At 45.3% G+C, this 14388-nt stretch overlaps 1 protein-coding gene across 1 annotated transcript in view; it reads left to right on the top strand.

The window, feature by feature from the left end:
- SEC63 (SEC63 protein translocation regulator) overlaps window positions 1-14388 on the top strand; it is a 126203-nt gene that overhangs the window by 42901 nt on the left and 68914 nt on the right. The window contains exon 6 of the mRNA XM_075923967.2: window positions 11292-11350. Within this exon, the coding sequence (XP_075780082.1) occupies window positions 11292-11350 (59 nt within the window). The remainder of the gene's footprint in view (window positions 1-11291; window positions 11351-14388) is intronic.

Here is a 14388-nt window from a genome sequence, read left to right as displayed (position 1 = left end):
TAGGTAACAAGCAACACGCATACCTGAGACATCATTGGGTGTATGGCTTCATGAGCTTTGTGAGCAATGGGTAAGTTGGGTCTTCAAGAATAATTATTGACATTTCAATGTCACCAAAGGTAATTTTCTGATTTGGGAAGAAAGTTCCATCTTGCATCTTTCTAAACACTGGAGTTCCTAAAGATGCATGCATTGTGCATCTTTCTCAGCCATCCTATGCTGATGTTGGTGAAATGGCCCTTATGCACTTGCAACCCCATTGAGAAGTATCCCTTGTGGCTTATGTACTCTTTGATGAGGGATATGCTCTACCCCAGTTAGTGAATGCCACTGTGGCAAAGAACTATGGTCTGCACATTTCCCACAATAACTTTCTTGTGTAACTGAAGGGTATTGATTGTCTTGGCTAGTTGGATCATAACAGCTTCTACTGTAGATTTACTCATGCTGAATTAATTCCCGACTGATTGGTAGCAGTCTGGCATTGCAAGCTTCCCCAGGGTTATTACCACTCGCTTCAGCTGTGAGAGTGAATTCCTTTTTGGGATTGCTGTGCTTCAGCGTGTGGGGGGAGGAGGAAAGCAATTTGCAAGGTTAAAGTGGCCTTATACATGCAGAATTTTTTAGCCAGTGGTCCTCATCTCATACCTGCATAACTTTCAGCCCCACTAGTTTGTGCTGCTTTTCCCTGGAGCAGAATCCGTGTTCCACTGTATCAAGATGTCTGACTGCTGCAAGTATATGCCATTTGCGTCTTTCACTGGATTCCTGCACATCTGTGTGCGTGGCTTCCTCATATTTTTCTTCATGCGGGCAGCTCCTGACAGGACTCTGGACAACATAATAAGCAAGGTGTTTGCAATGCTTGCAATAGCAGTGTTCACTAAGCGGGGCCCTTGCTTTCTGTGTTGTGGAGCCTGCTTGGCTAACCCAGGAAAAAAAGTATGCGAAATTATTATTTTCTGTTGCTTTCAAGATGGGAGGAAGAGAGGTAAGTGTATCATGGGAGACTGATAACATGTGCCCAACTGATGCAACAATGTTTGTCCCATCACGCATTGGGAACCTAACCCAGAATTCAAATGGGCATCAAGAATTGTGGCTACTCACAGTTCATCACTCTAAGTCAGTGATAGCCATAGTGGTGGAGACTCGGTCTGCCGACCAAATGTACATGGGGAGGATAATGCATCTTAGACTTATACACTCCGATGTTAAAAGTCGACTTAAATAAATTTGACCTAATTTCATAGTGTAGATATACCCTCAGTTTTAGCCATTTACACCAAAAGACTTTCCTATACTTACCAAGTAACATGTGTTTAGCTGCAGGCAAGTGGCTTATCTGGGTGTGTGATTCTGGCCTTGATTGAGAGCTCTTGGGTTATGCCTTGATCAGATACTTAGTGAGTGATAATGAGCAATATCTCCTAACTCAGTGACTACAAGAAAACTAAATAACTGATGCATAGCAATGAGTCGTCTCAAGAACATAACCTCTGCACCGCAATTAGCAGATGTGAGGTTGTTTGAGAAAACATTGGCCCAAAGGAGTGGGGGAAATAGCTGAATGTGTAGAAGTTACATCCCTCGCTATCATAATCAGCCTAGTAATCCATTGGTCACTACTGACACAAAAGGTATTCAAGGAGGAGGATTGTAGAAGAGGCTCTATTTGGATGGAGTTAGGGGTTTGCTATAGACCCCCGGATAAGAGTTGAATATAGACATAGTTTATTGGAGAAAACTATTTTGGGGATTTGTGCCTTAATTGGAGACTGTAACTCCTCCTTCGAGTTCTTGTTCATTTCAGTTCCATCAGGTGTGTGCACGCTCTGTGCGCGGACATCAGAAACTTTTCCTCTAGCAGCATCCATCAGGTCATCTGGGGAGCTCCCTGCAGTGGCGCCAGTATGGTTTTGACCTTACTGCTCCTCAATTCCTTCTTACCATTCATGGTGGAGTTAGAACATTGTTTCCTTAGGGTATGCCTGCACTTGCTCTCTATCTCGAGTTAGGGATGCATATGTAGCCGACCGAAATTGCTAATGAAGCAGGGATTTAAATATCCCACACTTCATTAGCATAACCATGCCCGCGCACTATTCCGATCACTAGCTGATTTGATTCAGGAAGTGTGCTCTGGGCCGCATTAGTTCGAATCAAACTCCTTGGTTTGAACTAACGTTACTCCTCAAAAAATTTCTTGCTATCATCAGTGGACTTCCTGGCATATATACCTATCCAGGATAGCTTTAGAGCGGCAATGTGATCATTGGTCCATATGTTCACGTCTATTACACCCTCATGCAGCAAGCTAGAGATGATGGTTTTGGCAGGGTCTTACTTAAATCCACAAGACTGTGAATTCCTGCCTGCCTTTGTGTGGTACTTGGAGTCGCCTAATGTGGGATTGGTTTGAGTAGTCACTCGGAAGAAATGCCGGTTGTCTTTTGTAACCGATGTCCTTTGAGATGTGCTGCTTATGTCCATTCCATGACTTGCCCTCCTTCTCCACTGTAGAAGTTTCCAGCAATAAGGAGCCTGAGAGTGGGGGAGCGCTCAGCTCCTCTTATATTGCACAATCGTGGCACCATTCCAAGGTCATTGGAGTCACTCCCCTAAAGATGATGCTAAAGGAACACTTCTGATGCCTGTGCATGTGATGAGCATGTGTATCTAATTTGGAATCTAAATAACCTTGGCTTGAGTGATCACAAGTAGGAATGTTAAATTTCAATTAGTCAATAAGTAGGGTGCTCACTATCCCTACTGTGCCTCTGCTTTGGAAATGTAGTAAGAGCTGTAGCAGGTGGCTCTTACTACATTTCAAAGGCTGGCACGAGTGGGGACTGCTTCAGTCCCCACTCACGCTGGGTGACCCCCATCTGTTCCATACAGCGGAGATGGTGTTGGGGGAAACCGGATTTTAAGCTGGCTTCCCCCAGGACCGGCTCCTTTCCCCTCCCATCCCCCTTGCTACCTCTGTTATAGATGCGAGTACTCTTTTACATTCCTAAACATAAGTTGGTTGTTTAATTCTGGGATGGGGAACCTTTTTTGGGTGAGACCTTCAGAGACCTGCCCCCTCCCCTCTGACTGAGAATCACAAACACATTCACCTTGCACACCAGAGTCTGGAGGGCCCAGGCTTGTAGACTGTGTGCTCCAGCCCCATGGTGGGGAGTGGGGAGGGTGGGGGCTGGAGTGCCAGCGTGGGCTATCCAATGCTGGGGGGCAGCCCTGAGCCTCGGGAGCTAGATCCAGGCTATATGGGTGCCGCATTGGGCCCCCGTGCTTAAGATTCCCACCCCTGGCTTAAATGGAAGAATAATCAAAACCAGATCGACTGTTTTTATTTCAAAAGAGCAGACTTTGGGAAACAAAGGGAATTATTAAAGACATCAATTGGACTAACATGCTCAAGGACTTAAATGTGGAGGAAGCTTGGAATTTAATAAAACCTGTCTGAAATAAGCATCTGAAGAAAGGGGAGACCACTTGCAGTCGTAGCTGAATGGATTATTCCTCGTAACTTTTGAGGTGGTTATCAGAGAGCCTATTGGGAGTGAAACGAGGTTCATCAACAAAATTAGTTACATTGCACAGGTTAAATGTAGGAATAAAGTGCATATTGCTAAGTCAGGCTGAATTGGTTGTTGCTAATAAAATGTTTTGGTTACATAAAAAGAGAATAAGGAAGGATGAGGTTGGGCTACTCACTACATGGTGCTGATGGAAAGAGATTAAAGATAATTTAGGAATGGCCTAACTAAATGAATACTTTGCCTCATCTAATGGGGCTGACAGCTCCTGGGCAAGTGAGGATGGGGGCAGCTCTTTGATCCTGAAAGGCTCAAGGCCTCAGGTGGAAGGAGCTTGCATTGGGGGTAGCCAGCCCTCAGCGGCATCCAAAAAGCACCAGGCCCTCCCCCCCTCACCTTAGCACTACCTGGAGCACTAAGTCCTTTTGAATTGCTGTGCTCTGTGGCAGCTGTCCCCTTTGTCCCCTCATTAGTGGGCCTGGCCTCAGCTTTTAATAAAGATGTTAATATGGAATATGTGCATGAAAGCAGTATGGCTGATGGAAGTGAGTGTTCAGAAATTGAAATGATCACATCTGAAGTAGAAGAAAAACACAAAGCATTTGATGTGATCAAGTCAGGAGCACTGATAATTGCCATTCCAGAATACTGAAAGAACTGGCACGTGAGATTTGTTAAAGTGGTAGCAGGGATATGTAGCTAATCCTGGCTATTGGGCTGTAGTATCATATGAGTGGAGAACAAATAATATACCTATATTTTAAGAATGAAGGAGCAAGTGAAACGAGTGTGACTCTTGACCTCCATATTTTTATAGATGTGTGTGTTTGAATATACGTATGCATACATCAAAAAACCTTTTTTGCATAAAGCTTAAGTGATCTGTTGTATAAAAGCCTTTGATCCCCTGCATGTGCATATTTTGTTTGCATCTATCATTCTTGTATGTGAAGTTAAAATACTAAATTTAAACCTGCTTATTAACTCAGAATTTCTACTGAGAGTCATTATTAGTGCTTAAGGGCTTGGTGCTCACTGGGCTGGATTAATAAATTAATCTTTTTTTCCTGTAAATTCAAACTCTGGTTGGTCCTACAAATCTATGTGATCATGTCACCTGGTGCTGGAATCCATCTTGAATCTGGTATTTTTCTATGGAGAGTTAAAGGATTTCCGCTGTGGGGAAATTAAGTTTAAGGAATAGGAAGCAATCAGTGGGGTCTTCAGTTGGCTTTTGAAAACTGCCTTTCCACCTCAAGATAATATTCAAGAAACTGTTAGACCTAGGCCAGAGGAAAGATCAGCACTGAATTTAAGGAATTTATTTGAAACAAGCAAAAGGGCGAGAGAAATATTTGTAACAATCTCTCATTATATTTGGCTTAATTGGCATGTTTTGTTTGTTTTGGTTTAGTGACGTACTTTGATCTGTATGTTTTAATTTGCAATCACTTAAATCTTGCTTTTATACTCCATAAAAATGCTTTTGTTTATTATCAAGCTTAGCGTAAAAGAAAGGTTACTTATCTCGTAACTGTGATTCTTCGAGATATGTTGCTCATGTCCATTCCAATATAGGTGTGTTCATGCAGCGTGCGTGCGCCGTCAGAAGTTTTTCCCTCAGCAGTATCCTTAGGATCAGCAGGGAGCCCCCTGGAATGGCGCTGGTATACTGGCCCATATATACCCCTGCTGGCCCCCTCACCCAGTCAGTTCCTTCTTACCGGCATACTCCGGATAAAGGGTGGTGGGCAGGGATTTGGAATGGACATGAGCAACACATCTCGAAGAATCTCAGTTACGGGGTAAGTAACCGTTCTTTCTTCTTCGAGTGATTGCTCATGTGCATTCCAATATAGGTGACTCCAAACCTAAGGAGGATGGCTGACCGATGAAACTATAGAGGAATTGAGGGACCACCCTACCCAGGGCAGTGTCCCCTCTGGCCTGATGCGACAGTGCATAGTAGTTGGCAAATGTATGGACGGAGGACCATATGGCAGCTCTGCAGATGTCCAGGTTGGGAATCTGCGCTACGAAAGCTATGGAGGCAGCCACCACCCTTGTGGAGTGGGCTCTAAGTGGCGGAGCCAAAATGCTTGCCCACTGAAGGGCGCACGGAGGGCGTGTGCCTAGGCGGGGGCCGACCCCTGTTAGGCCGCCTCTTCTTCTGAGGCGCCGGTGATTGAGAGTGGTGCCGGGGCCTCTGCGGTGCCGGAGAGGTACGGTGCATGGAACTGTTGTGCACCGAGGCCGGTGCTGGTCGGAGAGCCGCTTCCGTGAGGAGGATCTTAAGGTGCGATTCCCTCTCACATTTGGCTTGAAGGCCTTACAGATTTTACAGGCTTCTGTAAGGTGTGATTCTCCCAGACACTTTAAGCATGATGAGTGTGGGTCACTGCACGGCATAGGCCTATTGCACTTTTTGCAGGGCTTAAAGCCTTGTGGGTGGACATGCCCTGCTGCGGGCACGTGGCACACCGCGTCAGGAAGCAATCAACAGAAAACAACAAAAAAGTCTTTAACTTAAATTGCAGACACTTAGCTGAAGATTAACTAAAGATTGAAAAAGAACAATGAAGACAACGATTACTTTGAGGAGCTGAGCGCTGTTCCAACAACTGTCACGGTGGTAAGAAGGAACTGAGTGGATGAGGGGGCTAGCAGGGGTATATATATGGGCTGGTATACCGTTGCCACTCTAGGGGGCTCCCTGTTGGCCCTAAGGCTATTGCTGAGGGGAAAACTTCCGATGGCGCGTGCACACTGCACGCACACACTTATATTGGAATGCACATGAGCAATCACTCGAAGAATAATTGTTACCTGGAGGGAAGCCATAACTGTATATCTCTCTCTTTCATTGATAAAATGAGCAAACGTCTTTATGAGCTTTTTCTGTGTAAAACTTTTATACAGAGTCAGATGGATATATTTGGGAATTTGGTGCCTTTTGACAGCTGTGTCTTGGGTGTTGGCAAGTCCCTATAGCGGAGTCCTCCCAGAGCTGACCTGGTTCAGCATCTGTGTTGGTCTGTTTGGGGGGCTGTTACCTCAAATCGGTGCCTTTGCTGTGGGGAAACGAGCTTCTGGCCCAGTAGGACAGGGTGGTGGGGTGCCCCACAGGGAGCTGTAGGCTGGCTCAATGGTATGATCAGTACACCGGGTGACAGCCCAAAGGGGACATCTTATCCAATCCATCCACTGGGCAGTTTCAGACGTCTTAGTCTGACCTAAGAAGAATATAAGGCTTTAGAATAAATTATGAAGGAAAGAATAATTAAATTCACTGAGATATATGGTAAAGGCAATGTAATGCCGCTTGGGATTACCAAAGGTTCATCAGCAGAAGCTTACCTGATTTCCTTCTGAGGGGAAAATATTTACCTTTTTTAGATCGAGAAAGTGCAGTGGAGTTAATATACTTGTGCTTCAGTGAAGCATTTGACATAGTACCACACCAGAATTAAATTAGGTAACATGGGAAAGCATATGAGAATTGTTAAGTAGATAAGAAAGTGGTTTAAGAAATGAGGGCAATGGATTGTGCTTGAAGGTGATTTATTTGGTTGAAGGAAAGTTTCTAGTGGAGTCCCCCAGGGATCTGTATTGGGACTAATCTGGTATAGTATTTTTATTAATGATTTTTGGCACAAAAACAGAATATTCTAATAAAAATTGCTGATACTCTACAAAGTTGAGGCATCAAAAGAGAAGATGGTTGGAATAGTAGACAGAAAGGTTTGAGCTTAATGACTGGAGTTACAGAAATGCCGTTGTATAAGGGACTGGTGAAGACCTTATTTTGGAATTCTATGTATAATTCTCATCCCACATGTTGTAGAAAAATGTATTTAAAATGGAACAGGTGCAGAAAATGCTACTATGATGATCTGGGGAATGGAGACCTCTTAGGAGAGGAGAATGGAGATTAAGTAATTTAACTTGTTCTTTTCCTATTTTAATTTCTGAATTTACCTCTTTTTTTCACTGACATTTGCTACTTTAGGTGTCCAATCACCACCAACCTTCTTGGTGGAAAACCAAAACAAAGAAATCATTAAGCACCTCTGCCCTTTCCACATTTTCTGTTATTTTTTCCTCTCTTCATTGAGTAATGATCCTGCCCTGTCTCTGGTCTTCCTCTTGCTTCTAATGTATATGTAGAACGTTAGTTTTCTTTTTACCCTTTATGTTTCTAGTTTCTTTGAGCTTGTTTTATGCCTTAACTTTCTTAATTTTGCCCATACATACTTTTCTTTTTTGTATTCCTCCTTTGTAATTTGACCTTGTTTCTACTTTCTGTAGGACTCCTTTTTGTTTTTTAAATCATTCAAGATCTCTTGGTTAAGCCATGGTGGTCTCTTTTCATACTTCCAATCATTTTTACATGGTAGAATAGTTTGCTCTTACACCCTTAATAGTGTCCCTTTGAAAAAACTGCCAACTGTCTTCAATTTTTTTCCCTTTAGACTTGTTTCCTTTGGAACTTTTTTCTACCAGCTCCTTGAGTTTGCTGAAGTGTACCTTCTTGAAATCCATTGTTTTTTATTTTTCTATTTCTCCCTCCTACAGTCCTTAAAATCATGAACTCTGTCATTTCATGATCACTTTCACCCAAGCTGCCTTCCACTTTCAGATTCTCAACCAGATCTTCCTATTTGTTACATCTAAAACAGCCTCTCCCCCAGTAGCTTTCTTCACCTTCTGAAATAAAAAAGGCCTCAATACATTCCAAGAACTTGTATAATCTGTGTGCTGCTGTGTTATTTTCCCAACAGATATCTGTCTAGTTGCTATCACAACTTAATTTCGCTTTGTATTAGCAAAATCTTGACCATTGTGGCCTACGTGTCAGGCCTCACACCAGGCCTATGATACATGGGCTTTGTTTCAGGCCTTCCTCTTACTACACAGATGTATATATTTTTAACATATAAGGAAACATCTCCTCCCTTTTTTCCCCGAACTGTCGTTCCTGAGCAAGCTGGTACCCTCTTATACCAATATTCCAGTCATGTATTATCCCACCAAGACTCTGATGTCATCTGTGTCATAGTTGTGGTTTTTCACTAGTATTTTGAGTTTTACCTGCATTAGTAGACAACTAAGCTACTGCTTTGATTTTACCCCCAGTTCTTGTCTGTCTTGTCTCCTTGATCCTGGCTGTTACAGCTCATGTGCCTCACAATTGCTGACCCTTTTCCCAGGTCTCCATGTTTTCGACTTACCTGTGGCTTTAGTTACCTGCCCCCATCAAACCTAGTTTAAAGCCATCCTCACTAGGTTAGCCAGTCTGTATCCAAGTATGCTCTTCCCCTTCCTCATAGGTGGACCCCATATCTGCTCAGCAATCCTTCTTCCTGGAAGAGCATCCTGGAAGCCCTCCTGGTGACATCATCATCTTAGCCAGGTGACTCCGATAGTAGCTTTGGCTGTCTTCAGATGAATACTCGTGAGAGAAATGAAAGAGATGGGGAGTCTGTTCTGCGTGTGAAAGCACAAGGGGAATCCCAGGGTACCTCTCCTCTTTTAGGCTTTTGGGGGGGGGGGTCTCTGTGGGGTTGCCAAGAGCAACAACAGCCGACATTTAGTTCTGTGACTTTGTTAGTTTCCTGCCAAAGGAGGGGGAGTGCTGGGTTCAGGGACAGAGCTGAATGTGGGGGAGGAGAGGAACTCAAAAGGGAGTGCAGGTGCTCTTCAGCCGGCTTCCAAGCTAGTGCTCATTTTTGCCAGGGCTTGCTGCTTGCCATGCTGAGGTGTGGCTGTCCAGTGCTTTGGTTTCACAGGTTATTCTCCTAATGGGAAAACGAACAGCAACAACAGGCACTTCAGACAATGTGACTTGAAATTAGTTTCCCCACTTGGGGAGTGGTTGCAGAGGTGAGAGGTGCAGATGGGGCATGGAGGGGTGGGAGGCAGAGGGGAAGAGAACTGAAGAAAGTGCTCTCCAGCCAGCTGCCCAGTTCTTAATTTTTGTCAGGGATTGCCTGGCTGAGCACCATTTCTGGCACGTCTCGCTTCGTAGGCTGTACTCCTAAGGAGTGTGTGGGGGGACGAAGGGGGAGGGGAGGAAGCTGGAGCAATGACAACAGGTGTTTGTGACTACAGGTCAGTTTTCCCTACTGAGAGAGGAGAAGGGTGCAGGGATGAAGGTGGGAGCTCCTGCCAAGGAGCGTGTTGGGACACAGGTACTTGTGCTACTCTGTTGCGCTAGGCATTCGTACCAAGGAGCTTTGTCCAGTTTTGCTCTGTTCCTCAGCACTTACTGAGGAGTTGGATCAGGGCACACACTTTCTCTGCTCCCCAGTATGAGCATTTGGTGGGGCAGAGTGGTCCAAGATCCCATCTCCCAACCACATTCCTCAGCAGGAGCACCCTGATCCCACTGCTCGGTAAACCCTGGGTGTACAAGGATGACCATTTTCCTGGGAATTCTGGCTACTAATCCTGTTCCATCCCTGCCGGGATCCAACCCTGTACTCAGCATGCGGGCAGGCCCTTGGCTGGCTCCCTCAATCCACTTTTCAGTGCCCTAAGAACTAGCGACGAGAGTGTGCGCTCACGGGCAGAGATGGGGAGGGGGGCAGAGACTGATGAGGCTAAGGAGTGGCGCAGGGATTAGGGACCATAGGTACTGCATGTAGGCTGCTCAGAGTTTTAAAGTCAGTGAACGCAGCAGCAGCACAGGTTGGCAGAGCCCTTTTATACTATCTGCATCTGCTCCAGTATCTGCAAAAATGAAAGGTGGATATCTGCATTCACATGTATCCATGGATTTGCAGGGCTCTACATTTGTGGGGTTGGGAAGGAATTTTCTCCCAGGTACAACTGACAGTGTCCCTGGAGAGGTTGTCACATTATTGTACAGCATTTGACTGGAGTGAATGCAGCATCAGCAGCTTTTCTTACTCAGATATTTATTCTGGACATTTGCAAAGCAACAACGAGGTCATCAGTGCACATATTTGCTTCTCATTGGGCAATAGCCCATCAATTCAGGAGAGATGCTATGTTTGGACATGTTCTTCTCCAAACTCTGTTGAAATAGATCCTAAGCCTACCTCCAAGTTCTGATTCTGAGTCACCTACATACAGTGGAATGAATGTGTAATCACTGGGAGAAACGGTTGCCTATCTTTCCATAAGTGTACTATGAAATGTGTTGTACGTGTCCATTTCATGATCCTCCATCCTTTCCCTTTCTACTGGAATCTATCCTGTAAGAAGGAGCTGAGGGAGGCTGGGAACAGCTCTGCCCTTATACCTGCACACAATGGTGTACAATGGCAGGGTGCACTCATCGCTAAGGGAGAATGCACATACTTATAGTAGAATAGGTATGTGCAACATATCTGGAAGAACAGCAGCTATGAAAAGATGGCTAACCATATCTATTCCATCAAGGTATTTACTGTATTATATGTTTGTATCATTGGAAGCATTACAAATTTGGATAACTGTATTTAATCCTTCTGTTGACCTATTCTTCTCTTTTGTTGTATTTGTACTTAGTTATTTAACCTATATAGTTTGGATGAAATTTTCAGAGCTTCAGAAACTCTTACCAATTTTCTTCATATTGGAGTAGACCTATTTTCAAAACCACTCTTTGGTTGGCTGAATTTTGTTGCTAAATACTAACATGGATCCAGGCTTATTTTCCCTTCCTTGAAAGCACCTGTGATTTTTTTTTTAAAGAATGCTTGCCACTTTGACAGTTTTGTGTTCTCTTCTTCTCTCCAGCTACAAGCTTTGGTATTGCACTGCCAGCTTGGATTGTGGATCAGAAAAATTCGATTTTGGTGAGTTAACATAACTTTATGTAATATTCCATGACACAGCCTCAGACATTAATTCTGCAAGTATGTTAAGACCATACTTAACTTTATCTATGTGTGTGTGTATGAATTTATCATATGTTTCTATTTTCAAGCTTATCACTCATTTAGAGTGTGTCATTCTCCTTCAACTGATAGGTACATAGGTAGCCCTGCAAATCCGCGGATTTCCGCTTTATATCCAATGGTATCAGTATCTGCAGCTGTGGATGTGGCTATCCAAAGTTCATTTTTGTGGTAATAGACACAGGTGTGGATACAAATTTTGTATCTAGAACCCTGCAAATTTGCAGATACGTGGTTTTTTTATATCTACAGCTCATTTTTGCAGATGTGGGTGCAGATACAAATTTTTTGTCCACACAGGACTCTAAACATAGCTGTATGTACCAGTGATGGAAGATTTTTCCTTAGTTGTACCTGCAGGGAGTTAGCTCAAGTGCTCCCTTGAGTGGCATGCACATGTCCCCCTCAGTTCCTTCTTGCTGCCAGTGATGGTATTTGGAATCTTCTTGTCTTAGCATTAGCTGTTGCATGTTTCCCAAGTTGGATTCTGTTTTCCATGTAAATAGTTTGTTTGTGTACTGCTCTAAGTAGTTAGATCATGGTAGCTTCAATAGGAACTTAGCCCCAAGTCAGAACATGCCTCATTCCTCAGGCTTCAAGTTCTGTCACAGTTCCAGTCAGCCCATGCCAGTGAGCGACAAGACACCCCCCTACCATACTCCCATGCATAGAAGTGGCACACAGAAGTGATAGTGCCGCATTTGGAAGTCTTTCAAGCTTCTTACAAAAAAGGAGAGGGACATTTGTATCAAGGCTCTCCTGATGGAATCTGCTTTTGCTCTGGTGCATGAACCCTCAGACTTAACACCCAGCACCAGCATGGCAGTGTGCAGCACCCTGGCACTGGTCTCCGGCTCTGTGCAAGCCCAGGCAAGGTAGGGACAAATCTCTGGGACCTAAGAAAGATAGGCCCAGGATGTTGGTGCCTGTAGACTCTCCTGCTGTAGTACAGTAGACATTGCCAACCTGTGTAGAGCGTGGCTCTCCCTGTCACTTCCTGTCTCCTTCTCAGACTGGTGTTGAATGGCACCAGGATGACACCATAAAGAAAAGCCAGCCATGGCACTGCCCTGGTCTCTGAAGAGGCATTGTTACCTCTCGGGTTGAACATCTAAGGCCTCTCCTTTTTGCAATGAGAGCCACAGAGCTCACAGTCTGGCCTGGTCCCTGAGGCGGCATAAGGCTACAGAGGATGCCAGGCAGGGCTCCCTCAGATCTCCTGAGGCACGTGCCTCCTGTTATGGACAGTACACTTGGGACTGGTACTGTCCATGGTCAAAGCATTTGTTCAACAGACAGGTCCCTGACATGGTTCTGTTCACTGTGCCAGTACTGTTTTCCCTTCTTATGATGCCCCACAGCACATCCAGGAGGAGAGCAGGGGCTGGCGGTCCCACCCTGTTTTCTGCTCTTTGGCTGATCAGTATTAATTCTGCAGCTACTCTTGAGCCAGTTCTGAGCTGGCTGGTCTCCCCACGCGTATACCACAGGTCTCCTAGCAGCCAGTTCTTTGAGTAATGTCCCTGTGGGTGCTCCACTGTAGGTGCTGGGCTTGCCCCAGCGCCACAGTACGGAGATTTTTCGCAGCAGTAGTTTGGCTGGACCACGCATGTGCAGGGAGTGTGTCGCGTCTTTCGCGCTGCTCGGTCCGGTCTCAGCCAGTTCCTCTTAACCACCTCAGTCTGCAGGCGGAGGGAACTGATCTCCTCAAATTGTCTTGTTTGTGAGGCAATTCAAACTGTTCTTCCAGTTGTTCTTCATAGTCTTTACTCTATATTTAGTCTTCTTCCAGTTACAGTTTACTTTGTTCTCCTGTTCAAAAAAAAAAGTTAAAAGTTATTGTTCATAAATTCTTATTCACTTTAGAGTTATATAAGTTTCTCTTAACTCCCCAGTTCAATATAGTTAGCACCCTACTCCCTTTAAAAAAGAAAAAAAAGAGAGAGGAAAAGTCATGCCTGGCTCACCAGGGTTTAAAAAATGCGAGGCCTGCCCCGAGGCTATGCCCGCCTCTGATGGCCATTCGGCTTGTATACGTTGCCTGGGTGAGGGCCATGTTACACAAACGTGCCCTCACTGCTCTAAGCTCACAGCTAGAGCTCGACGAGACAGGGAATGAGGCTTCGCATGATGCTATTTGATAAGGTTCTTCAGCCTCAAGGATCTGCCTTTCCCCTGCGGCCATCACAAGAGCCTCAGAAGCAAAGGGCCTCTTCTCTGACTGCTGCCCCTCCAAGAAAGTAAGAAAGTAAACCGTCTCCAACCCACTCTCTATCTGCTACTTTGCATAGCAGATTGAGTGTAGGCAGCAAATCGGGCACATCTGGGGTGTCTATGGTGCACACTACTGTAACGGCACCGCCTAAACCGAGAAAACCAGCCTCCATGGTGCCATCTGCACACCATTCATCGGAACCGACGACGGCCGTGGTATCAACAAGCTCAGCCCACAACCCTTCAGCACCATTGGCACTGGTTCCAAAGCCAGCACTAGTGCCTACCGAGCTTCACGCGGCACCGACCTCAGTGCTGGGCCGGCATGAAGAGCAGCCGGATCGCGCAGTGCCGATTGCAGCAGCACCGCCTGCGGCACCGATCCCAACAGCACCGTGTCTTACATCAGAGGTGCTGGTACCGAGCTCGGCACCGCAGTGGTCACAGCCTAGAAAAACTAGTGCCAAAACATGCCGGCATCAGAGCCCGTCACCATGCTTCCCAACCTTTTCACCGGTGCCATTGTCCCCACCTCCGCCTCAGTCGCCCAGACTATCACCTGTCAGATGATTCTCGTCTCGGGAGTGCCTTCCATCTCCCTTTCTTATTCCACCGAGGGAGCATCACCACCATTACCATCACTGTTTCTCTGCCTCTCCTTCTCCTTTACTACAGAGATCTTACTCTCCATCACTATCCCCTTGTTTTCTGGATTACTCTTA

The sequence above is a fragment of the Pelodiscus sinensis genome, chromosome 3 (assembly GCF_052426305.1).
Source record: "Pelodiscus sinensis isolate ZL-2025 chromosome 3, ASM5242630v1, whole genome shotgun sequence".
NCBI lineage: Eukaryota > Metazoa > Chordata > Testudines > Trionychidae > Pelodiscus > Pelodiscus sinensis.
The sequence above is the reverse complement of the archived record's forward strand: the minus strand, read 5'-3'. Positions and strand labels throughout refer to the sequence as shown.